The sequence below is a fragment of the Thamnophis sirtalis genome, unplaced genomic scaffold (genome assembly GCF_051295495.1).
Source record: "Thamnophis sirtalis isolate CommonGarterSnake01/CBP01778 unplaced genomic scaffold, rThaSir2_p1.2 scaffold_15, whole genome shotgun sequence".
NCBI lineage: Eukaryota > Metazoa > Chordata > Lepidosauria > Squamata > Natricidae > Thamnophis > Thamnophis sirtalis.
Window position 1 is genome coordinate 43,436,747 of NW_028261395.1, and position 27,990 is coordinate 43,464,736.

The 27,990-nt window shown below is 45.0% G+C and overlaps 1 protein-coding gene across 4 annotated transcripts in view; it reads right to left on the reverse strand.

Moving 5' to 3' along the window:
- DVL1 (dishevelled segment polarity protein 1) overlaps positions 1–27,990 on the reverse strand; it is a 73,200-nt gene that overhangs the window by 32,901 nt on the left and 12,309 nt on the right. For all 4 annotated transcript variants that reach the window (XM_087702341.1, XM_087702339.1, XM_087702340.1 and 1 more), the window contains exon 2: positions 2,141–2,210. In XM_087702341.1, coding sequence (XP_087558467.1) covers positions 2,141–2,210 — 70 coding nt within the window. The remainder of the gene's footprint in view (positions 1–2,140; positions 2,211–27,990) is intronic.

Sequence of the window (27,990 nt, forward strand, 5' to 3'; positions counted from 1 at the left end):
GGTGGGCGTGAATGACGTCTTCATTAGAAGACTTAACGAGGGAAGGGAGCGTAGAGAGAGAAAACCATCCTAGGACTGGAGGGAAAAATACACAGATCGGAGCGGTTCACGTTAGCCAGCCAAGATCAACACACACCCTTCAAAAAAAAAAATCTAGTTTTTGGTTGTTCTAAAAATATGCTGCAATGTGGGTAGGTAATGTCTTTTAAAAGACCTGCCAATTCTAATTTGTAAAGGGGCAAAAAAAAAAAAAAAAAAACCCCAGCCCCGAGGCTTCATACTTTACTGGACAAATTGAGAATTTAAAGGTAAGGCATTGGGAAACTTTGCCCATTGCAAGGATGTTAAAAAAGGGCAAAGCCAAACCATATAAAGCACAATGTGAGAGCTTGCATGGATTCTAATCATATAAAGCAGGGGTCATCAATTTTTGGGACCTCAGGAACCACTAAATTCATAATTTTAAATCCCACAGACCACTAATATGATCTGCCTTAGGATGGATGGGTGGGCGTGGCTATGGGGTCATGTGACCGGGTGGGTGTGACCAACTCAATGTCACTCACATCAAGGGGCACCTCACTGGCTGCTACTCACTCCTCCCCTTCCAGCCCCTCCTCGCCTGCCCGCCCGGGCTCCTTAGGGCCCCAACATGAAGTAGTTGCTGGAGCTAAGCAGCCCCCAGGAGAAAGAGTTGGCAAAACAGCTCAGTTCAAATTGGATCTGACCGAGAAGGAGGCTTAGCAGAAGCACCTCACTGAGGACTAGGAGCATAGGCTTTCCAAGTAGAGGAAAGACCTGCAGGAGTGCAAGGCCAGATACCGTCGCCTGGAGGCTCAGCGGGCTGAGATGGTCAGCCAGTTCCAGACCATGATGCAGTCCCACTGGAACGAGGCCCTCTGGCTCTTCACCACCAGCAACGCTTCCCTCCAGCCTTCGCCCAGGAGGCTGAAGCAGACCCCAAGTCGGAAGTTCTGCCCCCCTCCGACCCCCACAAAAAGACCCCGAAGGGGGAGACTCTCTGCAGCAACACAAGCGTTCATTGCACGTATCCATCCCAGGGGGCGTAGTTTGAGGACCCCTGATTTAGTGCGATATAAAAAAAATGCAAATAATTTTTCTGCGGACCACCAGTTGGCAACCGCTGATATAAAGAACACTGTGTGCCTTTATTTTTACATCTAGACTAAATCTAGATTTAGATTTAGGCTTAAACATCGGAGACCTAGGTTCGGGGCTGACCAGAAAGGCTGTAGAAGATACGATCAGCTCCAAGAGGCAATTCTCTCTAGAACCGGCCACCATGCTAAATGTTTCCTTCCATACGGAGAAAGCCATTGTGACTCCATGATGGATTGCTTGACAACTGATTTCTTTTTTTTTTTCACCCATCCCTCTGCCTGGCTGTTTTGCAGGACAATCGAAGGCTGAACCGATATTCTCCGTTTGTCTGAATGAGTCGCAGACCAAAAAAAAGGAGAATCATTCCACCGAGTTTTGCGGGGGGGAGGCGGGAGTACCACCCTGCATGGCGGGATGCGGTGGTTGGGAGAAAATAAATGGCATGACATCATCTTTGGCCAATCAGGAACGAGTGGCAAAGCGGCGAAATCAGGTGCGGTTTTCCCAAGGGGTGGGGAGGAGGAAAAAAAATGACATCCCGTTATTGCAGCCGCTGAAACAGAAAATTGCCTACAATGGCCAACCACTGTGCCCAACCGGTGACAGCCGCCACGCCGCCCCAGAGATAGACAAGGGGCTTTTTGGCAAACAAAGTGAACCTCAGCAGGGCATCCGAGCCTGGTTTTTCAGCCGAAAAATGGAGGCAGCTTTCAAAAGAAGGGATCAAAATCGCAAACCATTGAAGGCAATTAAGCGATGAATTCAGAACCGGCTGCGGACAGAGTGCGCAGTGGGGCTAAGTGGGGGGCTGAGCACAGAGAAAGGACTGGAAGGATTCGCAATCACACCGAAAGGAGCTCAGAAACACGGCAGGCTGGGGGAAGAGCTTGCCGCCTCTTGTCTGCACCCATGGATTTGCCGCCTTCTTCTAGAGATGCATATGACATGCACGCAACACGGGTCCCATTTTGCAAACACACACCCCAGACACACACACAACCACATCAACTCCACATACCCAGGACACGACGCGTCCGTTGAAACATGGGAGCTTGGCGTTGTCATCCGAGATCTCTTCCTTCACCACCCTGGTGAGAAAAGAAAGGGAAAAAAGGGAAACATCAAATCTTTCCGTCGGACGATAAATCTAACAAAACCTACCTGTTCCCGCAAAGGAACAAGTTGGCATCTGAATGCACCTGTGCGCCAGCCAGCTAGACCTCCGGTTACTGGTGCCCATGTGCGCACGACGATCAGCTGGCCGGCACGCGTGCTCACTGCGCCAGAAAACCAGGAGAGAAACGGGCGATGCCAGACATGCCAGGCGACATGGCTCTGCGTGCCACTTCGGGCACGCGTGTCATAGGTTCACTATCAAAGGTATATAGGATTAAATATAATCCAGAACGCAAGAATTAAACTATTTGGAGCGTATTTTCTGAAGCCTCAGTGGACGGAAGAGAAGGATCCGAGGAAATGTTTATTTTTATCTCATAACCTTTTTCAAAGTTTTCCTTCTCCTGCTACTTTTTCTGAGCTTTTATTCCCCTGCCACCACCTCCAAACATTTCTTTTGCCCATTTTCAAACAGTGCTTCTCTACGTACCAACGCAGGCATGTGGTCTGATCTGCAAAACCGCAAAGATTTCCCTTCTAAAATCCATCAAAGAGATCAAAGTTCCCCTGGCACATATGTGTTAGTTGTTCCTGACTCTAGGGGGCGGTGCTCCTCTCCGTTTCAAAGCCAAAGAGCCAGCGCTGTCCGGAGACGTCTCCGTGGTCATGTGGCCGGCATGACTCAACTCCCAAAGCTGCACGGAACGCTGTTCCCTTCCCACCAAAATAAGTGGTTCCTATTTTTTCTCCTTGCATTTTTGACGTGCTTTCGAACTGCTAGGACGGCACAAGCTGGGACAATTCACGGGAGCTCCCTCCGTTACGCGGCGCTGGGGATTCGAACCGCCGAACTGCCGATCTTTCTGATCGACAAGCTCAGCGTCTTAGCCACTGAGCCACCATCAAAGAGATTGAGCAATTCAAAATGACAAATTCAATTCCTATGCTGGGAAAGTGAAGCAGCAGGCTTCCCACCCACCCACCCACCCCCAGCGAAAATGAAAACAAAGCCAAGGTGGGATACAGCAACAGATTGTCTTTTTCAAAAAAATCAATGGGTAGGAGGAGGAAAATATTTTTCACCAGGGAAGTCATCTCCTACCGTTTGCAGAATTACAAGGGACGGGGGGACAAACCGTTTGTCTAATCGCAAAAAATAAATAAAAACAACAGTCAACAAAGCCAGAGGGAGTCTTATAGGAGTCTGAAATAGAAATGCATCGTACAATCAACAGGGCCTGTTTTTGGAACCAGGTTCCAATGTTGGAATGTCAGAGTCAGTGGTGGCCTCTGGGCTGCCTTCGTTTCACTGGGTCACCAATTGCATAGAATAACAAGAGTTGGAAGGGACCTCGGAGGTCTTCTAGTCCAACCCCCTGCTTGGGCAAGAGATCCTATGTCGTTTCAGACGGATGGCTGTCCAGTCTCTCCTTCAAAGCCTCCCGTGATGGAGCAGCCACAACTTCTGGAGGCAACTTCTGTTCCACTGATTACATCTTCCCAATCGGAAATTCTCTTCCTTTTCTACCTAATAACTGAAGTGGAGCAACTGTTTTGTTTCCCCCAAACCCCCACTGTTAAGGTGCTCCATTTTCATTCTGCCAAATACAGCCGTATTTATAGATCCCTTTCAAAGATTTTGATTTGCATAAGTTTGTCCCCCTTTTCTTCGTGACATGGCAATTTAATCCCCCCGGAATGAGCCTAGAGAGGACTTCCATCTCCTCACCCTCTTTTGGAAGCCTCTCTAAGAAGGGAAGGAAAGGGAAGGGAAGGAAAGGAAAAGAGACAGAGGGAAGGGAAGGAAAAGAGGAAGAGGCAAGGAGAGGAAAGGAAAAAGGAAGGAAACAAAGGGAGGAGGAAGGGAGGATGGTAGAGGGAAGGAAAGGAAAGGAAGGGAAGGGAAAGAAAAAGGAAGGAAACAAAAGGATGAGGAAGGAAGGATGGTAGAGGGACGGAAAGGAAAGGAAGGAAGGAAACAGAGGGAGGAGGGAGGAAGGAAAGGAAGAAGGAAGGAAACAGAGGGAGGAAGAAGGAAGGATGGTAGAGGGAAGGGAAGGAAGAAGGAAGGAAGGAAACAGAGGGAGGAGGGAGGAAGGATGGTAGAGGGAAGGAAAGGAAAAAGGAAGAAAGGAAAAAAGCGGAGGGAGGGAGGATGGTAGAGGGACGGAAAGGAAAGGAAGGAAGGAAACAGAGGGAGGAGGGAGGAAGGAAAGGAAGAAGGAAGGAAACAGAGGGAGGAAGAAGGAAGGATGGTAGAGGGAAGGGAAGGAAGAAGGAAGGAAGGAAACAGAGGGAGGAGGGAGGAAGGATGGTAGAGGGAAGGAAAGGAAAAAGGAAGAAAGGAAGAAAGCGGTGGGAGGGAGGATAGTAGAGGGAAGGAAAGGAAGAAGGAAGGAAACAGAGGGAGGAAGAGGGAAGGATGGTAGAGGGAAGGGAAGGAAGAAGGAAGGAATCAGAGGGGGGAAGAAGGAGGAATGGTGGAGGGAAGAGAAGAAAGGAAGGAAACAGAGGGAGGAGGGAGGGAGGATGATAGAGGGAAGCGAAGGAAAGGAAGAAGGGAGAAAGGAAGGAAACGGAGGGAGGAGAGAGGAAGGATGGTAGAGGGAAGGGAAGAAAAGGGAAGGAAGAAGGAGGGAAGGAAGGAAACAGGAAGGGAGGATGGTGGAAGGAAGGGAAACAGAGGGAGGAGGAAGGGAGGATGGTGGAAGGAAGGGAAGGAAGGAAGGAAACAGAGGGAGTAGGATGGTGGTGAAGAAGCCTGCAGAGGAGAGCACGCCATCGAGGTCTCTTCCCACTTTGTTGCCCTGTCTGAGGCAAGGGGGCAAATCTGCACAGGCCCATACAGAAGACGCCAGAAATCGCCCGGGGCAAGAAGGAATTCCTGCCAATCAGCCAGGCAGAACGGAGCTGGCATTTAGTGATAAGAAAGCTGAACTTGATCAAGCAGGCAATTCTGGCCCTTGGCAGCTTTTCACAAATTCAGGCATGGGCTCATGTCTGGGCATCACCCAGGGAGGTTTGGCCTCAACGTGGTGAGTTCAGAACCCGCCAGCCTTCCTTTTAGAAAGGGACCCTGAGCAACGCCCTGAAAACTCTCAGTCTGATTAACACAAAACTTTCCCACCCAAAGACATCTAAGGTCAAGTCAACCACCAAAGGAGGGGAAATGTTCCTCCAGATCAAAGCTTTCAGGCTAGCCCATGGTCTGGAGAACACCTGGTGGTCTTCCATCCCCAGGACCAAGAATAAAAAGGAAAAAAAAGAGAAAGATTGGGGGGGGGGGGGAATAGCCCACTTCTTTTTTCTAATTCACACAGTTACATTTGCACCTCTTGAGAAAACCAGCATGAATGACCAAAGCAAGCAACAATCAATCTCTCTTGGAAATCTGCCCAAGTGTGGATTTTGAAGTGTGCAAATGCAGAAGAAAAATAAAATAAAAAAACTCGAGTTAAAATGGAAGCTGGTATAGATTAAAAAGGTCAAACCCTGTTTTACTACACTGGAGTCTACTGGAGCAGAGGAGAACAATTTTAAAAACTATTCCAGTCTAAGATAGAAAAAAGTTCTTTAAAAAAAAATCCTTTTACTGCAAGATTTGCCATAACAACGTTTTCAGGATTTAAATCAAAATGCTTCCCCCCCCCCATGTTTCCTCCATGGCATTAGCATGTGGCTGATCTGGTTTGGATTTGATGTAGGTACAATTGTGTCTGTGTGTATTACATGATTTTATTATTATTTTTAAAAAAATTGTTTTATTTTTACTATATAAAAATTATTTTATTTTACTATATAAAGAGCGAGCAACAATTTCACTGTCTATATAAACAGTGTGTTGTCTGGTTACTTAGTTTGAGCAATAGTCATCATCATAATAATGATATTCATTAGGAGCGATCATATAATAACAGTATTTTCTCAACATATTAATACTTAATTGTTAATACTAAATCATATGGATAATAAACATATCATAATAAACCCCCATGGGTAAAATTAATCCTTCGCTTAGAATTTTAAATGTTCTAACTTCTGTTTCTGTTTTTTAACCAAAGATAAAACGAATCCCATGTTTCAAAATATTCTGTCTCTTCCTTTTCTTTAATTTCAAGTGTTAATCTATCCATTTCTGCGCATTCTCGTAATATTTTTTTTACTATCTTCTCATCTGTGCAACTGTTGTGCAAATACAATTCTGGCCACTGTTAACACATGTTATATTAAATACATAGTCCCTTTATTAAAAAAAAAAGAATTTTTAAAAAGAAACAAATGAAAACTAAAAGGGGGGAAAAGAAAGTGAAGGAAAAAAAAGACAACAACATTAATAAAGTGGCTTTTAATTTTTATCACATGAAGCCTAAGTCAACATGCTATCTTTTAACTCTCTTTTAAATTTCTCCCATTTCCAAAAGAGGCATCATTTCTTGTTGTAATTGTTCAATCTGTTGCATTCCCATTTTGGTAATCACAGTTTTGTTATTTTTCATGCCTCCAAAGGTTATCATGCCTATATTCAGGTAAAGTTGTCTTTTTTTAAAAAAAACTTCATTGTGTTTATCCAGTGAAATCTGTATCTTTTCTGAGATCTTAGTTATTAATGTTTCAGCCCAGGTTTAAAAAAAAAACCCTTTAAGACAGTGTTTCTCAACCTTGGCAACTTGAAGATGTCCGGACTTCAACTCCCAGAATTCCCCAGCCAGCATTCGCTGGGGAATTCTGGGAGTTGAAGTCCGGACATCTTCAAGTTGCCAAGGTTGAGAAACACTGCTTTAAGATAAGAAAAAGTTATAGCTAGCTTAGTCATTTTAACTCTTTCCTGCCTGGCCCTGTGCTTCCCTCTAGTGCCCATATATGCAGCCTTCATCAAGCCTCAGTTCTGAAGATGGATTGAGTTCCAGTTCAGTGGTTTCCCACGAGTATATTATTTAATTATATACTTGCTTTTCAAGTCTTTGCAGCAAAAAATAACCAATATTCCAAATCTGGATGGTCTCCCAATCAATTTAAGACTTTCTTAAATCAAGACACTTTTCTTCCCTGCTTTTATGGCATATTATTGTACATTTTTGAGGCTCTATTTAAAAAAAAAAAAATTAAATCCGGGAAGGCGGGGGAGAAAGTAACACTCACCAGCTGAAAAATGAAGCTTGCTGTTTGGAAGGCCTTTAGCATGACTATTAAAGTAGCTAAATTGAACATTTGCACAAGTGAATAGAAATGGGGTAGGGCTGTGATGGCAAACCGATGGCACATATGGCATTCGGAGCCCTATCTACCGCCATGTCAGCCATCAGCTCCAGCGCGCATGAATGCACTGGTCAGCTGATTTTTGGCCTTCGGGAGGGCCAGGGGGTGACCATTTTCACCCTCCCGAGGCTCCGGAGGCTTTCCTGAAGCCCGGGGGAGGGTGAAAACAGCTTCCCCTGCCCCCCCCCCAGGGGGGAAATGCCTAACTCAGCTTGGAGGCAAGCAGTGCAGCACGCATGGGGAGGAGCATGGGGGGTTATGTGTGCATACGCATATGGGGTCTGTGTGCTTTGCATTATGGATGCCAGCACACGCAATCATGCGCGCATGCTTTTTTGGCACCCAACCATAAAAAGGTTAGCCATCACTGGTGTAGGGTTTCCTGCATGAAGGAGCAAGGGGTTGGACTAGAAGACCTCCAAGGTCCCTTCCAACTCTATGGTTAATTATTCAGAGTGACTGGCTTTGTGTTCTTACGAAAGGCTCTGCCACTGTTGTCAGCAAAGCTCCCGTCTCCCTCAGCTCTTAGCCCTGAAACCCATTGGAGCCCAGTTTCATGGTCTCCTGGTGAGGAGCTGCCATTTGCAGCGTTTATGGGCAATCCCCTGATCTCTCCATCTCTCAATGAAAAAAACAATTTTCATTGCACACATTTAATTCCCCCCCCCCATTTTTTTAATGTTTTGCGAATGCACAGACCTATTTATGAGCAAACGCACATGCGCGCGGAGCAAAAACATTTTGCACGCAGCGAACTGGCAGTCATGCCGGGAGCAACCCACCCCTGATGGGGTCGTTAAAAGATCATGATGATGATGATGATGATGATGACATCAGACTCACAAAAGCATTCACAGCTATGCAGTCTTCTCCGAAGGCAGATGGCTAACCCTTTTCCCCTGCATGCCGAAATTGCGTGTGTGAGCAACAGCACGCGGGTGCATGCCCATACCCATACTAGAGTGCAAATCGCCCCCCTGCACATGTATGCATTACCCTCTGCGCTCATCCCACGCACGCAATTCCCCATGCTCCCCCATGCCTGCGCCGCACCCTTCCGTGTCCTGTTTTGGGCCTAGCAGGCCTCCCTGAAGCCTCCCGGGAGCAAAAACGGGGCGCGGAGGGCGTCTTCCGCAAGCGTGGCAGAGACCTGAAAATCAGATGGTTGGCAGGGGGCGCAGGCACGATGGAGCTAAGCTGGGCGATGGCTCACATGCCCGTGGAGAGGGCATCCCCATTTGTACAAATTACGCTGTAGGAAGTTATCACCCAGCCCTCTCCCAGAAAATTGAAGTATCCTAGGAAATATTGAAAAGGCAGAATATTTCTCTGGATGTGAAAAGAAAGAAACATGTTTTAAAAGACAGAATAGCTGCCTGCAGCTTCCTGCCCATCCCCACTTTGTCAATGGGCCATTAAGAAGGCCAAGCTAGTCCACTTTACATAATAAAGGCTTCTCCACTTCAGCTCCAGGAGGTTAGGATTAAAAGCATGATAATATTGGCCCCAACTGACCACATGGCATCTGAGAACTCAACCAAACCTGGATTTAAAATGCAGCCTAGAGAGTTGCCCCTGCATGATCCCATGGGAGTCTGACAACCTATCAGAATACATGTCTTACACAGGAACAGGAAACAGAGAGGTGGGACTGAACAGGTTATAAAAAGCCTAGCAAGCCCCTCCCTCAGCCCAGCCTCCATGTCTCCAGTGTCTTTTTCCCCACTTGGAGCCGAACCCAGAAGGACATTTAGTTCATCAATGCAACAACTGATGCAACTACTTCTCACCTCAACTACTTAAAAATTGTTCACAATCAAGCAGTCAAGCGCTCTCTCTCTCTCTCTCTCTCTCTCTCTCTCTCTCTCTCTCTCTCTCTCTCTCACACACACACACACACACACACACACACACACACACACACACATCTTACTGAGCATCACACCTGCCTAGCAAATAGTGTCTTTTTATTTCGTATTTAATTTCATTTGATTGCATATGTTTTAGTCAGACTGTACTGCATTTCACTATTCGCTGCTCAGAGAACTTTGATTATTGTATTTTTTTAAAAAAATGTCATAAATAAATAAATAAATGCTTGGCTGTTGACGAGGATGGCCTTTTTCAAGTTACGAGCCTTAACCATTAGCTTCCCTTCTCCTCCTCCTCCTCCTCCTTCACGGAAGAGCTGGGGAAAAAGACATTTTGGGACAGGTCTGAGCATTCTTAATGCTGTCCTTCAGGTTTCTTGTTCAGGCACGCAATGCCACTAACAGGCTCAACCCAAAAAAAACCCCAGCCAAAGCAGTTATTATTATTCAAATCTGTCAGATAACAGCAGAGAATTGGTTTCGCCCCGAGGCCAGGCGATCCCTTTAGGGTTTTACATTAGCTAAAACCCTCTCCTGGCAATGTGGGAGGGAAAAGACTAGTTTATCAAAGAGCATATCACACATCAGAGACGCCACTGAAAACCACTGTGGCCCAGTAAGCCAGGGTTGGGAAGAGTGGCAAAAACGGGTTTTGGCATAAAATGGGAGTTGTTGGGACAGGAAAAAGAAGAGAGGGGGGGCAGTGAAAACACACTCCCTGATCCTCTCAGGGGGGTTGTCCTACTGTTCCAGATTAACAGACTTGGGAGGGACCTTGTAGGTCATCTAGTCCAACCCCCTACACCAAGCGGCACACGGAACTCTCTCTGTGGGTACGTGAGCCGTCCACTGCGCCTCTTGCTGGCCAGCTAATTTTCGAGTCTCTTCTGTGCATGCGGGAGAGACGGGGCCTGCTACAATTTTTTACTACAATTTTTTTTATTACTGTGCATGTGTGCATAGCACGCATCAAGTGCACACACATGCACCCGAAGCTCATCCCTGAGCGAACCGGCAGCAAAAAAAAAATCCGGAAACCACCCCTGGTGTGCACACATGCGTGTGGGGATTCATGCGCGCATGCGAGGAGATGGGGGCAAGGGGGTGCAATGCGCCTTTCCACACCCTGTTTTTGGTCCCAGGAGGCTTTAGGGTGACCTGCTAGGCCCAAAATGGGGCACAAGGGGTGCAGCGTATGCACAGAAGAGCTCGGTGGGGGGTCACACACATGCGCAGGAAGAGCTCCGGGGCGTGTTGCATGTATGTGCAGGGGGGGCAGTTTGCATTGCATCATGGGTGCAGGGACGCACACATGTGCCATTGCGCACACGGGGGATTTCGGCATGCAAGGAGAAAAAGGCTATCTATCTATCTATCTATCTATCTATCTATCTATCTATCTATCTATCTATCTATCATCTATCATCTAATCTAATTATCTATCTATCTATCTATCTAATCTAATTATCTATCTATTTATCTATCTATTTAATCTATTATCTATCTATCTATCTATCTATCTAATCTAATTATCTATCTATCTATTTATCTATCTATTTAATCTATTATCTATCTAATTATCTATCTATCCATTTATCTAATCTAATTATCTATCTATCTATCTCTATCTATCTATCTATATCTATCTATCATCTATCTATCTATCTATCTATCTATCTATCTATCTATCTATCTATCTATCTCTAATCTATCTATCTCTATATCTCTATCGCTATCTATATCTAATCTATCTATCTATCTCTATATCTCTATCTCTATCGCTATCTCTATCATCTCTATCTCTATCTCTATCTATCATCTGTCTGTCTATATGCATGGCCTATGTATATTTTATATGCCCTATATATATGGCTTACCAGTTTATGTTTTATATCGGTTACTGCCAGTGAAATGTTACTTTGGAAATTCAAATACGGTTTGGACCAAGATTAACTTTAAAAAAAAATTAAGATAATCATCCTAGATTCGGTCTAATGCTAGCAGACCCTTTTGTCACTCTGCAGACTGATGCCATGGCTGCTTGCAGGGAAGGGTGCTGCCAAAGCTGTTTAAAATCCCTCTTGAGCCACGCCTCTTCCTCCACTTTCCGGACAAGTCGGTTCCATCGACTTTTGTCTCCTGCTGGATGAGTGGTTTAAAGCGCTTATTGGATGCTCACCCCCAAAAAAGAGGAGACATTGGAGAAGAAGTGCTTACATGACTTAAACAACACAATTCTCTGAGTGCATTCCAGCTGCCCCAGTTGCAAACAGACCATCCAACCGTCTTTCTGATTAACAGGAAGTCGGTCTTGTCTACAAGCTTTCAAATTATTTGCCCCCTCGGTAAAATGCTGATCGCTAAGAAAATAAAGGGAGGCCGTGGAGAGAAACAATCGAAGGAAATAAGCTTGTTTTAAAAATTATGTCAATGTTTCCTTGTGCAGGTTTTGGGACTGCAAATCCAATTTGCACCGACTTTCTTAAGAACAATGCTGTCCCCCCCAATTCTTTGCCTTTTCAAATGTCCTATTCTCACGGTCTGGGCACATCCTTGGAACTAAAAGTTATTTACAGAGCATATTGAGATGGCAGGTGCCTTGGAGAATAGCTTGACTCCCTCTTCTTTGTGGCAACCCCTGAGATATTGGAAGACTGCTATCAAGTCTCCCCTGGTTCTTCTTTTCATTAAACTAGACATACCCAGTTCCCGCAACCATTCTTCCTATGTTTTAGCCTCCAGTCCCCTCATCCTCTTTGTTGCTCTTCTCTGCACTCTTTCTAGAGTCTCCACATCTTTTCTACATCATGGCAACCAAAACTGAATATTTTGATGAAGCATCCTGACACACCACTGCCCTTTTTCTCCCCACCTCTCTTCCATGGAGGTATCACACAGCATTTAATTCTCCATTAATTTGCTGACCATTTTGCAGACTCAAATCGCGGGGCAGGAACTCCGCTGATCTGGCAGATCGTGAAACATAGACCTTGATTAGACCTTGGATAAGACACCACCAGGAAAGTCCAGGATGGAAGGCTAGACTGGAAAATACAGAAAGCTGCTGGAGAAGAAGGCAAGAAGCAAATCACTCTGAGACTGCTGGGAAAAATAGAACGAAGGAGAAATTTCCGGACGCCGAAAAAAATTCGTCAGTAGGAAGGCTTGCCTCCAGAGGTTGTGGGTGCTCCATTACTGGAGGTTTTTAAGACGCAATTGGACAGCCATTTGTCTGAAATGGCATAGAGTCTCCTGCTTGAACACGGGGTTGTACTAGATCAGGGGTCCCCAACCGTTCGGACCTCAAGGACCACTAAATTCATAATTTTAAATCCCATGGACTACTAATAATATGATCTGCCTAAAGACTAGTTCAGTGGGCATGGCTAGGCGGTCATGTGACTGAGTGGGCGTGGCCAACGTGATGTCACTCTCGTTGAGGGGCATCTCGCTGGCCTCTACTCTCTCCTCCCAGCCCCTCCTCACCTCCCCGCCAAGGCTCCTCAAGGCCCCCACGGGAAGCAGTTGCTGGAGCTAAGCAGCCACCAGGAGAAAGAGCTGGCAAAACAGCTCAGTTCAAGTTGGATCTGGCCAAGAAGGAGGCTCAGCAGAAGCACCTCACTGAGGACTAGCAGCATAGGCTTTCCAAGACCTGCAGGACTGCAAGGCCAGGTACCGGCACCTGGAGGCTCAGCAGGCTGAGATGGTCAGCCAGTTCCAGGCCATGATGCAGTCTCACTGGAACAAGGCCCTCCGGCTCTTCGCCACCAGCGGCTCTTCCCTTCAGCCTTTGCCCAAAGCCCCCCACCAGGAGGCCGAAGCAGACTCCGAGTCAGGATTTCTGACCCCCTCCGACCCCCACAAAAAGACCCCGAAGGGGGAGACTCTCTGCAGCAACACAAGCATTCATTCGATGTATCCGTCCCCTGATTTAGGGCAATATAAAAAATGCAAATGATTTTTCTGCGGACCCCCAACATTTTCTCACGGACCCCCAGTTGGTGACTGCTGGTATAGAGTCTCCTGCTTGAACACGGGGTTGTACTAGATGACCTCCAAGGTCCCTTCCAACTCTGTTACTCTATGTCATGGCTTTGCCAATTTAATTTTACCATGTTTTTCTCCCTGCCCATTTGAGAATTCATCCAATTCTCTCTTCCCAGCACTTTTCCCATTGCCACAATATGGGATGGGGGCAGGAGCTGGCAGGGGGAGGCAACTGTTCCTGGGAGTCAGCAAAGGAACTGAAGCCCATAAAAATGCATGTGGCAAGAGAGATTCCTCCTTTCAGCACTTTTAATCAAGGCAAACCAACCACACCGGAAATAATTGGTTCGCATTTACCTCCATTGCTTGTTTCAGCCCAGATGATTGTTTATGATGCCAAATTATACAGAGAAAGAGGCTTCTTTTATTCGTTCCAGAAAAATTGACCTAGAGTGGATGGTTTATTCCACCGAAACCAGAGAATGATGATTATGCCAAGATGATATTTAGCAGATGGGAAAGTTTGCATTATTGGCAACATTTCTTCTCTTAGGGTTAAGTAATGTTCGCAGGAGCATCCAAAATGTGGCTGGCTAGAAAGAAAAATGATCTTCCACTCCTTTTTTTTTTTTTTGAAAGCCACACACAGATAATTAAGTCAGGGGGGAAAATAATAATAATTGCAGGATATTTGTTTTACTTGCAAACCTCGGCTCTGCACAGAAAGCTCCTTCACAGCACAGGGATGGAATTAACGGAATTGAATATTGGAGTTTCTGTTGTTCTTGAAAACCTTCAAGGCAGCTATTTGTACATCTATTTTTTTTAAATGCAGATGAAAAATCTGAGCATTTTGGTTTTATACAATGTATGTCCATTAATGGGTTAATTAATGGGGACTGCAGCCAAGCAACTAAAAGAGGCTTGCTCCTGGGGAGGAAAGTTATGGTAAACCTAGACAGCCTCCTAAAAAGCAGAGACATCACCGTGCCAACAAAAGTGCGTCTAGCCAAGGCGATGGTTTTCCCAGTTGCAATGGATGGCTGTGAAGGTTGGACCATGAGAAAGGCTGAATGCCAAAGAATGGAGACCTTTGAACTTTGGTGCTGGAGAAGACTCCTGCATTGAGTCCCTTGGACTGCAAGGCCATCCAACCGGTCAGTCCTAGAGGAGATCAACCCTGACTGCTCTTTAGAAGGCCAGATCCTGAAGAGGAAACTCAAAGACTTTGGCCACCTAATGAGAAGGAAGAAGGACTCCCTGGAGAAGAGCCTCATGCTGGGACAGATTGAGGGCAAAAGAAGAAGAAGGGGATGGCAGAGAAGGAGGTGGCTGGATGGAGTCACTGAAGCAGTCGGCATGAGCTTCAATGGACTCCAGAGGATGGTAGAGGACAGGAAGGCCTGGAGGAATGTTGTCCATGGGGTTGCAATGGCTCGGACACAACTTCGCAACTAACAACAACAACAACAACAACAACAACAACACATTCATCTACAAGAAAGTCCTGGGTCCAGGTTGCTCATCAAAACGAACACTTCCAGAAGAGGGAAGGGGCTTGGGCACAGGTTGAGCAAGCTCCCCCAAAGTTTTCTCTACCTGCTTATTGAATTAATAATTCGGCACAATCAGGCTCTGATAGTCACATGCTGGAGACAGGAACCTCTTATGCAGGAAGAGGATGCTTAGAACGCAGGAGTCAAACTAAAGATTTTGCCATCCCCCACCCCGCCCTCCCCACTCTCAGAGCTATCGCGTAGCATGCGGCCAATTTTCCTTAATCTGTAAGCACCGATTAACATCGGTAGCACAATAACTGTGATTCTTGCAATGCTTCCAGATTGAGTATGCAACTACTCTGATAATCACTTTCAGGAATGGATCCAAGCCCCAGATCAGGCATATTGTGACAAAGGGAAACATCTATTCCCCCCCTGGAACTCTCCGAGGTCCTGAAATGGGTACATGATAGTGTTATGATGTCCCTTGGAACTTTCCAATAGATGGGCCGAAGCCAGATATAAAACAGCGTCCGTGTCAGGATTCCAAATAGCACCCAAAAGTAAATCAGAGTCCAAGGCAAATGATTCCTCAGCATTCCAATTTATTAAGAGAGCCATGATGGCACATCTGGGAAAACCCAAATATGAAAGCTTCCCAATTTTCCCACCCAGCTGAAAGTTCAAGATCTTGCCCCCACACCCACCAGTCCATCCCATGGTGCAATCTTCCACTGCCACGCTGGCAGCTTCCACCCAACCAGTTCCGGATCAGGTGCAGAGACAAAGGATGACCTTGGCTTTCTAGAAAGAATGTTGTTATGGCTACATAGCATCTAACTCCATACAATCCCCACCTTCCATTTTCTTACAATATAAAAGGTATAGTAGAATAATAGAAAGTGTGGCAGGCCTAAGGTTCCAAAGAAGGATGATTTGCAGTCCTGACAGTCTGAGGATTCGGTTCAAGGTAATGTGGTGACTGAATGGACAATGACTCTCATCCAGAATTTCAAACCAAATTTAGAACTTAAAGAAGTCAGACTTCTGAGAGGAGGAGCCAACGTCGCGATGATACATCGTGCGGACTCGACAGTACGAGTCCGCCGATGACACTTTTGCCCCTGGACGGTCCGGTAGGACCTAAACCGTCCCGAAGAGATGGTGACTAGGAAGACAAAACCTTGCTGGTCGCAGGGACACCGCAAAGTCCCTGGTTGACCCAAGGAGAGCGCTTCCAACCGGCGGCAAACAGGCAGCCCCCAGGCTGACATAGTCGGAGACGGCTCCGGAAGGAAAGAAGAAGTGAAAGTGTTCCATCTGGTGAGGTTTTTTTTCTTTTACTTTCAAAAGATTGCCCTAAGAAAAAAAAAATTCCTTTAAAGATATTAGTCCTCTAAGTAAGAATAAAGTGGCGAATTTAATCCTTATTGGACTGTCTTAGAAAACTCTTTACTTTTGCTTGTAACAATCTTTTGTGGATTGAAGTGATTGCAATGTTTCCTGTTTCTCCACTTAAAGTGAATGGACTGATTTTTTCTTTATTTTTTACTACCTTAATTCTTTTGGCTTAAACTAAAAGTTTTTTTTTATTTTAGCAAATTCCTCCTTTTATTTGTTATAAAAGCATATTAAAGATACTTGAAGAAAACATATATAAAAAAAGTTGAATCTGCCAGTCGGAAGCCTGAGCCTGAAGTTTTTCCCCCTGAAACAATGTATCCTTTGTTCACTCCTACTTGACTTCACTGACTTTGCAAAGGAAGGGTTTGGAGCTTGTTTATAAAACCTGATAAAGACTCAAGGGCATGAACAGTGCTTTGCAGGTGTGTTTGGAAAATATTTTGGCAAAAGAAGGAAAATATATACAAGTGTGTTGTACTACTAAAAGTAATTCGGACAGAAGCGCTAATTTGTGAGTTGGGGGGAAAAAGGGGGAGGGAATGTTAGATATCCTACTAATTGACTCTTTTTTAGAATATGTTATAAAGATGTAAAGCTATGGTAGACTCATTGAGATTGTGAAAGTATGCCAGTAGGTGGTTGTGTCTTTAAATATAAATGATTTTAGGAAAAAAACAAGTTTAAGTAACTGTAATCAAATACAGAGATAGTAAAATACATAAATTCTAAAATGTACAACTTAATTTGAATGAAGTATAGGTAATGATTGTGGAAGAAACACACAAAATGTATCTGTACCAATGGACATGCTTTCTACAAGATGTAACGAAAGGTGATTCGTTTTTCTTTCTTTCTTTGTGTGTGTAATAAAAAACAATAAAAAATGTTGTTCTTTAAAAAAGAAGTCAGACTTCTGACAAAGTCAGAAGTTAGCACTGGGCAGCTATTATGGCCAACTGCTGTACTTATTTATTTTATTTATTGAATTTATGTTGCCGCCTATTCTCCCGTGGCGACTCAAGGCGGCTTACAGACTATAAAACCACATTTAAAACAATAAAAACTAACAAAGGGAATCAAATAAATTAATATAGTACAACAAAATCAGCCCCCCACCTCTCAACCCCTGCCCTGGCAACAGCAGATCACACAAGCTATTTAATGGGCTCCATCCTGCTCTGGGTTCCCCAAGCCTGTTGGCAGAACCGGGTCTTCAGTGCCTTCCCGAAGAGTATTAGAGTGGGGGGCCGTTCCAATTTCTGGGGGAATGATGTTCCAGAGAGAGGGAGCCACCATGGAGAAGGCCCTTCTTCTAGGTCCCACCAGGTGCATCTCCCTCAGGGATGGGACCTGCAACATTCCCTGCCTCCCTGCTCTGCTGGGTCGGGTAGATGTAACCAGCAAGATACGGTCTCTTAGATAACCTGGTCTCAAGCCATGAAGTACTTTAAAAGTGACAACCAGAACCTTGAATTAACCTCTTCTAAGCACCTTTTAATTAACTTAACATCTTTTAAGAAAGCCAGAGTAAATGAAGACACAACGTCAAGCTAAATGAAGAAGCAAATCCGTACGTGCCCCCGAATGTCAAGGAATGGGCTCTTAAACAAGGGGAGGGGAAAAAGACATTTTAATCAGATTCTCAATCCTGGGACCTTGACTTCCTGCTCTTGACTTTGCTGATTCTACAGGGTGACTCAAGTCGGAGAACCAGAACTTTGTAATGGAGCCCTGACTTTGTTCACAGAAGTAGTTCGATCTTCAGCTTTGTCCATTTTAAAGATTCCCAGAGCAGATGATGGAGGGGGGGGGAACCATCTCCGTCCATGAGCCTTTGATTTGATGGACTTAATCAATCAGAAGGAGGGGAGAAGATGGTGGTTGTTTATAAAAGGTAAAAGGTAAAGGTTCCCCTCGCACATAGGTGCTGGTCGTTCCCGACTCTAGGGGGCGGTGCATATCTCCGTTTCAGAGCCGAAGAGCCAGCACTGTCCGAAGACGTCTCCATGGTCATGTGGTTGGCATGACTCAATGCCGAAGGTGCACGGAACGTTATTCCCTTCCCACCAAAGGTAGTTCCTATCTTTCTACTTGCATTTTTGGCATGCTTTCGAACTGCTAGGTTGGCAGAAGCTGGGACAAGTCACGGGAGCTCCCTCCATTATGCGGCCCTAGGGATTCGAATGGCCAAACCACCGACCTTTCTGATCGACAAGCTCAGTGTCTTAGCCACCGAGCCACCGTTCCTCCCATGGTTGTAATTATATGTTGTAATTAAAAAGTAGGATTAAAAAAAAAAAAAAAGCGATTGAGCCAAGTCTTGGCAACTTGACAGATATGTCCATATGGTTTGCTTGGCAAGAACATGGAGGTGCCAGCTATGCCAACATTTGTTTTTCCAACATTCCAGTCCAGCTTCTAATTGTGGGATCTCAACATCTTAGCCACTGAGCCATCGCATCCTGGAGTAGCAGTTGGATTGGATTGGATTGGATTTATTACATTTATATGCCGCCCTTTTCCCTGAAGGGGACTCAGGGCGGCTCACAATTCAGTCAGGGAAGGGGGTACAGACAGGGGATAAAAAGACGAACATAACAATACACAATTTAAAAACAGACAACAACCATACCATTCGAGGAGGGGGGGCAAAGGCTCTTTAGCCCCAGGCCTGTCGGAACAGCCAGGTTTTAAGGGCTTTGCGGAGGCCTGGAGGGTGGTGAGGGTTCGAATCTCCATGGGGAGCTCGTTCCAGAGGGTCGGAGCAGCCACAGAGAAGGCTCTCCTCCGGGTAGTCGCCAGTCGGCATTGGCCGGCGGATGGAATTCGGAGGAGGCCTAATCTGTGGGATCTGATCGGTCTATTGGAGGTAATTGGCAGTCTACACACATTCTTTTTAAAAAGAGGCCAAAGTTCTAAAACAACCCAATAATCAACTAAAACTGACCTGTTGCAGTGGGGAGGTTTGAAAAAGACCTGTGCGTAATGCATTTTTAACTACAATACCAGTCATGGTACGAAAGACTCCCTCTTCCAGACAGTAAAAAGTAAAAAAGTTCCAACTCACACACACACCAGAAAACGTTATCAAAGTCAGCAGGCTGGAGTCATTTTCCATACTTAAGGAGAAGGGATGAAACGTAAATTCGGTTTCTCCAAGGAGCCTTGATCCAAAAAGTACAGAGGGAGGAAGAAGGCAACCTCTTGATCATTTTTGCTCAGAGAGATCTCGCCAGAACGAACTCCACAAAGACAGGTAGGTGACTTTATTAAGCAGAGAGGCAGACAGATAGAAAATGAAGAAGGAAGAAAAGTGTGTGTGTGGAGGGGAGAATTAAGACAGCCATGACTTTTTACTCAGAATCCTGGAATGACAGAGGTGTGGGCAGCCAGCGGAGCAGGAAGTAGAGTCGGACAGTGAGGAGGTTGGGGAGGAACATGGGCCAGTCCTGGAGGCTGGGGAAGGCTCGGACGAGGGCTCAGAGGCAGAGAGGGGGCCATGGCCATCTGGTGGTGATCAGCTGCCTTTGGAGCTAAACAGCAGTGAGGCAGAGGAACAGCTAGAGCCTGTTTCCAGTGTGCGCATGCGCAGAGCTGCCAGAAGAAAAGAACAGCTCAGAAATCAGGGTCTACTTGGGAGTAAAGCCACAGGTGGAAGGTGATTGGCCCCTCCCATAGGAAATAAAAGAGGAGCGAAAGGGGAGGGGGCTTTTGCAGGAAACAATTCGTTCGTTCAGTCGTTACATTTGTTTCAGGAGTGTGAAGATCTGTCCTGAATCTCCGAGAGACTCTGTGCCCAGCCTTTCCTTGCACAGAAACCTCAGTTGGAAAATATTTACATGGCAGCTTTCCAAGATAGATAAGGTCTGTAGTTGTAAATATTCCTTTGAAAGACTGTTTGCCAGGCCTTAGCTGAATGCGAAGGAAAGGAAATCACATTCGTTTAATAAAAGGTTTTGTCGGGACCAGGACTCTGCCTCGTGATTTTTGGGGAAGCCTAGGTCAGAACAAGAGGAATGGCAGAGGGGGAAAAAAATTCACTGCAATTTGTTAAAAGGGGAAATACAGACCAGTGTTGCAAAAGCTGGTAAAACAACACCCCCATCTCTAAATCGTTCAAAAGATGCTCCTTTGAGTTGTAGCACAGACGATGACCAGAAATTGATCTCCATCCATTTCCCTTGCGTATAACCAATCAAAAACTTCAGGAGGCTAAGAGGGGCTTGTTCACCAAACTAAACTAAATTTAGTTTGGTTTTGTTCCGATTAAGCACCTGAGATCCAAGTCTTGGCTTTCCCATTTGCCTTTTTTACATTTTATCTTTAAAAGAAGCCTAATTCCGTGCCCCTTCGGTAATGAGTCATGCCAGCCACATGACCACGGAGACGTCTTCGGACAGCGCTGGCTCTTCGGCTCTGACACGGAGATGAGCACCGCCCCCTAGAGTCGGGAACGCTTAGCTGAGCTGAATGTGCGAAGTCCTGCCTGATTCTCAGCCCCTGAAGAGACAGGCCCAAACTACACGGTTAAAAATACAGGGAAGTGAACTTTAGCAAAATGCTTTGGAAAAAGCAACAAAATAAATTTAAAAATGTCTCCTAGTGAACCAATCCATCCCAAAGAAGGAGGGACTCTCTTCTAGAAGCATTTTAAACACAGCCTGCTGAGTTTTCTGTATTGGATGCTGCCTTGCCAATCACGTGTTTCCCTCAAAGGGAAACCAAATGACCACAAGGAGAAATATCCACTCTGTGGCTTTGCAAAGCCCCATGCAAATGCAAAACCCCGAAATCTCGAACAGGAATCCCCAGCCTTTACAGCATCCCCCTCCCCCCTCCTCCACAAACTGCCTTTCTGACTTTTCAGAATCTCTTCTCCTTCCCCACCCAAACGTCTGTTAAATCCATCTGTTGTTTCCCCGAATGCATAAAAATACACTTGGGGCCCCCACCCCATTCCCACCTTCCTCTCAATCTTCTGCCAATCTCCCCTATCAGGCCTACCCAGCCTCAACTTTCCAACTGAACCCCCGCTGCTCTTCACAGCCCTTCCTTCCCATCTTAATCTGAAATTTTGAATTATTCATTTTTTCCCTCTCTTGCCGATTCACATCCTCACATCCTCTCCTTGGAATTTCTTTGCGTTTCCCAGGGCCAAGTCCTGCTCCAAATAAAAGCTGGAAATGGATTCAGAGCTGTCCAACCTAACCATATACAACCTAACCATGTACAACCCAACCATGTACAACCTAACCATGTACAACCCAACCATGTACAACCTAACCATGTACAACCCAACCATGTATAACCTCACCATGTACAACCCAACCATGTACAACCTAACCATGTACAACCTCACCATGTACAACCCAACCATGTACAACCTCACCATGTACAACCCAACCATGTACAACCTAACCATGTACAGCCCAACCATGTACAACTTCACCATGTACAACCTCACCATGTACAACCCAACCATGTACAACCCAACCATGTACAACCTCACCATGTACAGCCCAACCATGTACAACTTCACCATTTACAACCTAACCATGTACAACCTAACCATATAGAACCTATCTATATACAGTGTGGATTCCTAACTGGAATCCACACTGTATATTGGACATTAATACAATTGAGCTGGTCCAGAGGTATTTCACGAGAAGAGTCCTCCACTCCTTTGCTCGCAATAGAATCCCTTATGCCACTAGGCTTGAAATTTTGGGCTTGGACAATCTGGAACTGCACCGCCTACAGTCTGACCAAAGCACAGTACACAAAATTGTCTGCTACAATGTCCTACCTGTCAATGACTACTTCAGTTTCAACCTCAATAATACATTGGCAAACAATCGATACAAATTCAAGGGAAACCACTCCAAACTCGATTGCAGAAAATACGACTTCAGCAACAGAATGGTCAATGCCTGGAATGCTCTACCTGACTCTGTTGTTACATCCTCAAACCCCCACAGCTTCGGGATTCGACCGGAAGTGCTCCAGCTGAACAGACGTGGAGGATGTGGGCTCTCAAGAGCCTCTTCTTATTGGTAACTGATAACCTAACTTTGACTGTGTGGGAAGTTTTAATTAACCAACTGCCATAAATCAGAATTTGGAAAAGTAGGAGGCAAAGACAAATACCCGAATGGCTGTTTGCAAATTTGTTTCAAGTGATATATTGTGAGCAGCTACAAGGGACCGGATCAGGCAATGGAAAGAATAATAACAGAATAATAACAGAATCAAGAACTGGGAAATACAAAGGTTCTTTTTTGTTTTGTCTAGGTTTTTTCTTTTTCTTTTTTTTTCTCTCACCAAAAGATTAAGATGGCCCCAGCTTGTCTTCCGGTTTGAATTAAATTTAAGCGGGACCAGTATCTCGAAATAAGACTTGTATAACTAACTGCAATTTTGGAACTGGATATTAAGGAAGAACAAAAATCTGATGGGTCCCATCGTTCTTTCCCACAGCAACTGAAGCAGATAAATTTAAGGTGGAACAGAACTCTGAAATAAGAACTGTATAACTAACTGTAACTTTGGAACTGGACATCATGGAAAACCGGGAATTTGAAGAACTACGTAAAATTATAAAAAATATGCATAAATCATTACTATCAAGCCTAAATAGAATTCTGAATCCAGAGAAGCAGATATCTGAAGAAGATTTCAAAGAAGAAGGGGGGCAAGGAAATAAAGGGGCAGAAACGGAGGGAAATAAAAAGCAGACAAAAAACTCCATTGGTCCCGGCAGTGGTGTAGGGAAAATTGTGAAAAGGGGAGGTGTTTCAACAAAAGGGGGGGGGGGAAGCAGACAGATGGTTTTGAAGGTTGTTAGTGGCATAAGGAAAATTGAGATAGGAGATTATGCCCCAACAAAGAGAAATATAACATAACCTTTTGATGGTGACCTAGGAAAAATTGAAGAGAGTGGATGTGTCAAAATAAAGAAAAGGGAGAAGACAGAAACAGATAAGTGGGACAAAAGACTTACTAGGAAAAAAACAGATAACTAGAAACATTATATGAGAAAATATAAAGTTAAGATAAGAGATTTATTCCTAAATATGACAATAAAATAGAGTTGCTAACTGGTTGAAAATGATAATGGAAAGATAGCTAAATAAAGGTTAAAATATATGGAATATGGGTAAATATGAAACTATGGGGAGGTTGTAAAGCAGAGTTGTGATCCACCTTTTTAACATGATAAGTAAATTGAGTTGCAAATTGATTGAATATGACAATAGAAAGACAACTAAGCATGGGTCAAAATATATGAAACATGGACATATATAGAACTTTTAAGATGATGAACAAAATGAGATGTTTACCGCTTGTTATTTTATATAATAGATTAAGGGAAGTGTAATGAACATTGAACAGCAAGGATTGCCATCTAGAGATAATTAAGATTTGATTAAGGGTAATCAAATCCAAGGTATGAAAAATGGAGAGGGAACAGGAAATATACTTACAATGGGAAACTATTGAGATAAAAAGACAGAATCACAAATTGGGGGCATGTAAGGATGTATAATTATATAAAGATAATGATGAGAATAGCGGGGAATTATAACCAGGTCTACATCTCGGCCAAAATAAAAGCACACAATGACTATATATGTATACTTTTCTGTTATATTGGTTTTTTTTTACTAAAAAGGAGAAAAATTAAATATGTATATTGAAAAGGAATTATAAATACCATCAACATAAAATGGAGCTAGCTCAGAAGCTGAAATACACCAAGTACCATATTTTTCGGAGTATACGATGCATCGGAGTATAAGACGCATCAAGGTTTTGAAGAGGCAAATTTTAAAAAAAGTAGGTAGGTAGATAGAGGGATAGACAGGGAGAGAAAGAGAGAGAAATACAGTAGGTAGGTAGGGGGAGAGAAAGTAGTTAGGTAAATAGGTAGATAAAGGGATAGGGAGAGAGAGAGAGAGAGAGAGAGAAAGAGAGAAATGCAGTAGGTAGGTAGGGGGAGAGAGAGTAGGTAGGTTGGTAGGTAGAGGGATAGAGAGAGAAATAGAGTAGATAGGTAGGGAGAGAGAGAGAGTAGTTAGGTAGGTAGGTAGGTAGATAAAGCGATAGAGGGAGAGAGAAATACAGTAGGTAGGTAGGGAGAGAGACAGTGTGTGTGAAGGTAGGAAGGGAGGGAGAGGGAAAGAGAGAGAGAAAGAGAGAAATACAGTAGATAGGTAGGTGTTTCTGCTAACACAACACTTGATCAATTTAATTCTCATCAATCAGTTAAAGAGCTTTCCAAAAGGGAAAAAAAAAGTTTTTGCACTCTTTCAAAAAAAGGCATGAATAGCCTTGGGGGGCTTGCAGAGTGCTCCTAGGGGGGTGAGGGCCCCAAAAACGAGCAAAAAATGGCCCATTTTTTGCAAAAACAGGCCATTTTTTTCATCAAAAAATTGAATGCATAGCCTTATGGAGGATTATAGAATGCTGCTGGGGGCTGGGGGGCCAATTTGTTGCTTATTTCTGCCCTCCTCAGCCCCCAGGAGCTCTCTGAAAGCCTCCTACAGACTCTGCATGGTCAGTTTGGTGAAGGAGACAGGGCTTCGGGAGGCAAAAAATGCTGTGTATAAGAAGCAACCAGATTTTCAGCCTCTTTTTTGAGGAAAAAATGTGCGTCCTATACTCTGAAAAATATAGTAAATGAGATGAAGAATGGGAAGTAGAGGACAAAGGTAAGGGAAAAAGAGAGGGATAGGAGAGAGGACAAGGAGGGGGGAAGAGGAGGAGAGAAAGGAGGAATGGAAAGGGAAGAGAGGAGAAGGAGAGAGGAAGGGGAAGTTGGGAAGGGAAAGAGGGCAGAGGGAAGAAAGGAGGTAGGGAGGGGGAGGAGAGAGGGAGAAAGAAGTAATGGAGAAGGTACAAATATGGTGTATGGAGAGCAGAAGAGCCAATAATTGTTTTTTGGGAGTTGTTGGTAAGATGAATTGACGTAAACATTTAATAATACAATATGATGTTGGTTATGTAATAGCAGACATGGGATTATATGTTATGAAAATGAAAAAATTAAAAACTTTAATGAAAAAAAAACCCACAGCTTCAACCTTAAACTGTCTCCCGTGGACCTCACCCCATTCCTAAGAGGCCCCTAAAGGGACGTGCATAAGCGCACCAGCGTGCCTTCCGTCCCTGTCCTCCTGTCCCTATTTATTCATGTCCTTTGTTCATGTCCATCTTCATACTTCTATCCTGCTATTCTGTACATGTTTGACAAAACATGTGATGGCGCCAGCCACCTGGTCTTTGTGCACACCGGAGCGCCAGAAAATGGCCTGAAAGCAGCCAAAAACCAGACCATTTTTGAGCCGTTTTACAGCTATTTTCTGGGCTGTTTCTGAGCTGATTTTCTGGCCGTTTTCAGGCCCATTTTCCGGGCTGTTTTCAGGTTGTTTCTGGGCCATTTCTCGGACCATTTCCAGGCCATTTCTGGGGCATTTTGGGGCCAAAAAAGGCCTTGAAAACAGCATGAAAACAGGCAAAAACCAGTCCATTTTTGGGCTGTTTTCCAGCCATTTTCCAGGACATTTCTGAGCCATTTTCAGGCCGTTTTCAGGGGCATTTTCTGGGGCATTCTCAGGCCATTTCCAGGCAATTTTCAGGGGCATTTTCCGGGCCATTTTCAGGAGCATTTTCTGGGTGGTTTTCAGGCCATTTCCAGGGCATTTTCCGAGGCATTTTCTGGGCCATTTTCAGGCGTTTTCAAAGCATTTTCGGGCCGTTTTCAGGAGCATTTTCCGGGCCGTTTTCAGGCCATTTCCGGTCCGTTTTCAGGGCATCTTCCGGGGCATTTTCTGGACCATTTTCAGGAGCATTTTCCAGGCCGTTTTCAGGCCATTTCTGGGCCATTTTCAGACTATTTTCAGGAGCATTTTCCAGGCCGTTTTCAGGCCATTTCCAGGGCGTTTTCAGGGCCATTTTCAGGCCGTTTTCAGGGCCATTTTCAGGGCGTTTTCAGGTGCATCTTCGGAGGCATTTTCAGGCCATTTCTGGGGCATTTTCCAGGGTGTTTTTCAGACCAAAAATGACCCACGCCAGCTAGCTGGTCTTTGGGTTTACAGTGCTCCGGCCCATGCACATACATGCACATGTGTTCCAGTTTGGGCACTCGGTACCGAAAAGCTTCGCCATCCCTGTGCTAGGTGGTCATCTCTCCCCAGTTTGCAGAGTGCAGTAGGCTGTATAGTTTAGCCACAGATCCCTGATCTTTTTCGGTTCAGCCCCTTCCTCCTCCTCCTCCTCCTCCTCCTTATGTAAGGAAAGCCCCATGAAGTATCCACTCTGCCCGGGCCAACCCATTCTGTTTTTGGAGCGTGCTTGTCAGAATCCTTTGGGAAACTGGGACAAGTGTTTTGGGGTTGTTGTTTTTTAAGAAAGGAGGGAAAACTGTTTTTCCACTGCGCCTCCTTAGCAGCAGCTTTTGGAGACAGAGACTCTCTTTAGATCCTTCAATATTGGCAAAGAAATCCTTTAAAAAAAAAACCCTAACCAGGGGGAAAAAATACTTCCTTGGGAAGGGCAACGCAGGAAGTCCTACCGTTTGTTTGTTTTTCTAAGGGGCCTCCTCCTCCTCCTCCAAACCCACACGGCAGGAAGCAGTGATGGTCTCCGGCATCCCTTGCCGTGTTTCCATCATGTTTGTGTGCAATAAAGAATGTGCCCCACCCAACCGGTCGAGAGAGGTTTCCTTGGTACGGCAGTGATGGGTTTCAACATTTTTTAGAACCTCTTCTGTAGGAGTGGCCTGCTTTGTGGGAGTGGCTTGACGGCCATGTGACCGGGTGGGCGTGGCCAACTTGTAAAATGTGGTGAAACTCACGTAACAACGCTCTTGCTTAGCAACCAAAATGTTGGCTCAGAAACTCTGGCATTTGAAGCACGCAAGTCTTAAAGCTGTCAAGTTGCAAGACCCTTGCACCCCTAACCCTTTAGAAAAAAAACCCACAGTTCAAACTTTAAGACTTATGGACTTCAACTCCTAGAATTCCTCCTCTCGCTCTTCATCTTGATGATGTGCAGACGGGCGGAGGGAGGGAGCTGGAACCGGTTCTAAACGGTATGGTAGATTTGTGGAACTTCTTCTATAGAAGAGCTTAGAACTGGCAGGAACCCAGCCCTGTGGTACAGCATCCTCTTTAGAAGGCCTGGAGTAGCTCGCAAACACCGAGCCAAGGGGAACGGTTCCAAGAACGCCTCCCACCGATATCCTACTAGCACTGTGTACCAGTGCTAGTCAGGATGCCAGCCGGCTGAAAGTGCCCTTTTTCAGCACCCTCAGTTCCACTCCCCAATCCAACTCTCACACACCCTGCCAAAACTCTTCCTTGAAATTCCTGGAATTTCTTTTCAGGATATAGCAAAAGTGGATTGGAGCCCAGCTCACAAAATCTGTCACATGTCAGAACAGGGAAACAGAAGAGTCCACCGTGCGAAGTGTTAACACCACTTCATAAGGCCTTGGTAAGGCCACCCTTAGAATACGGCATCCAAGTTTAGGTCACCACAATGTAGAAAAGATGTGGAGACTCTAAAAAGAGTGCAGCGAAGAGCAACAAAGAGGTTTAGGGGACTGGAGACTAAAACATATGAAGAACGGTTGCAGGAACTGGGTATGTCTAATTTAATAAAAAGGAGAACTAGGGGAGACACGATAGCAGTCTTCCAATATCTCAGGGGCTGCCCCAAAGAAGAGGGAG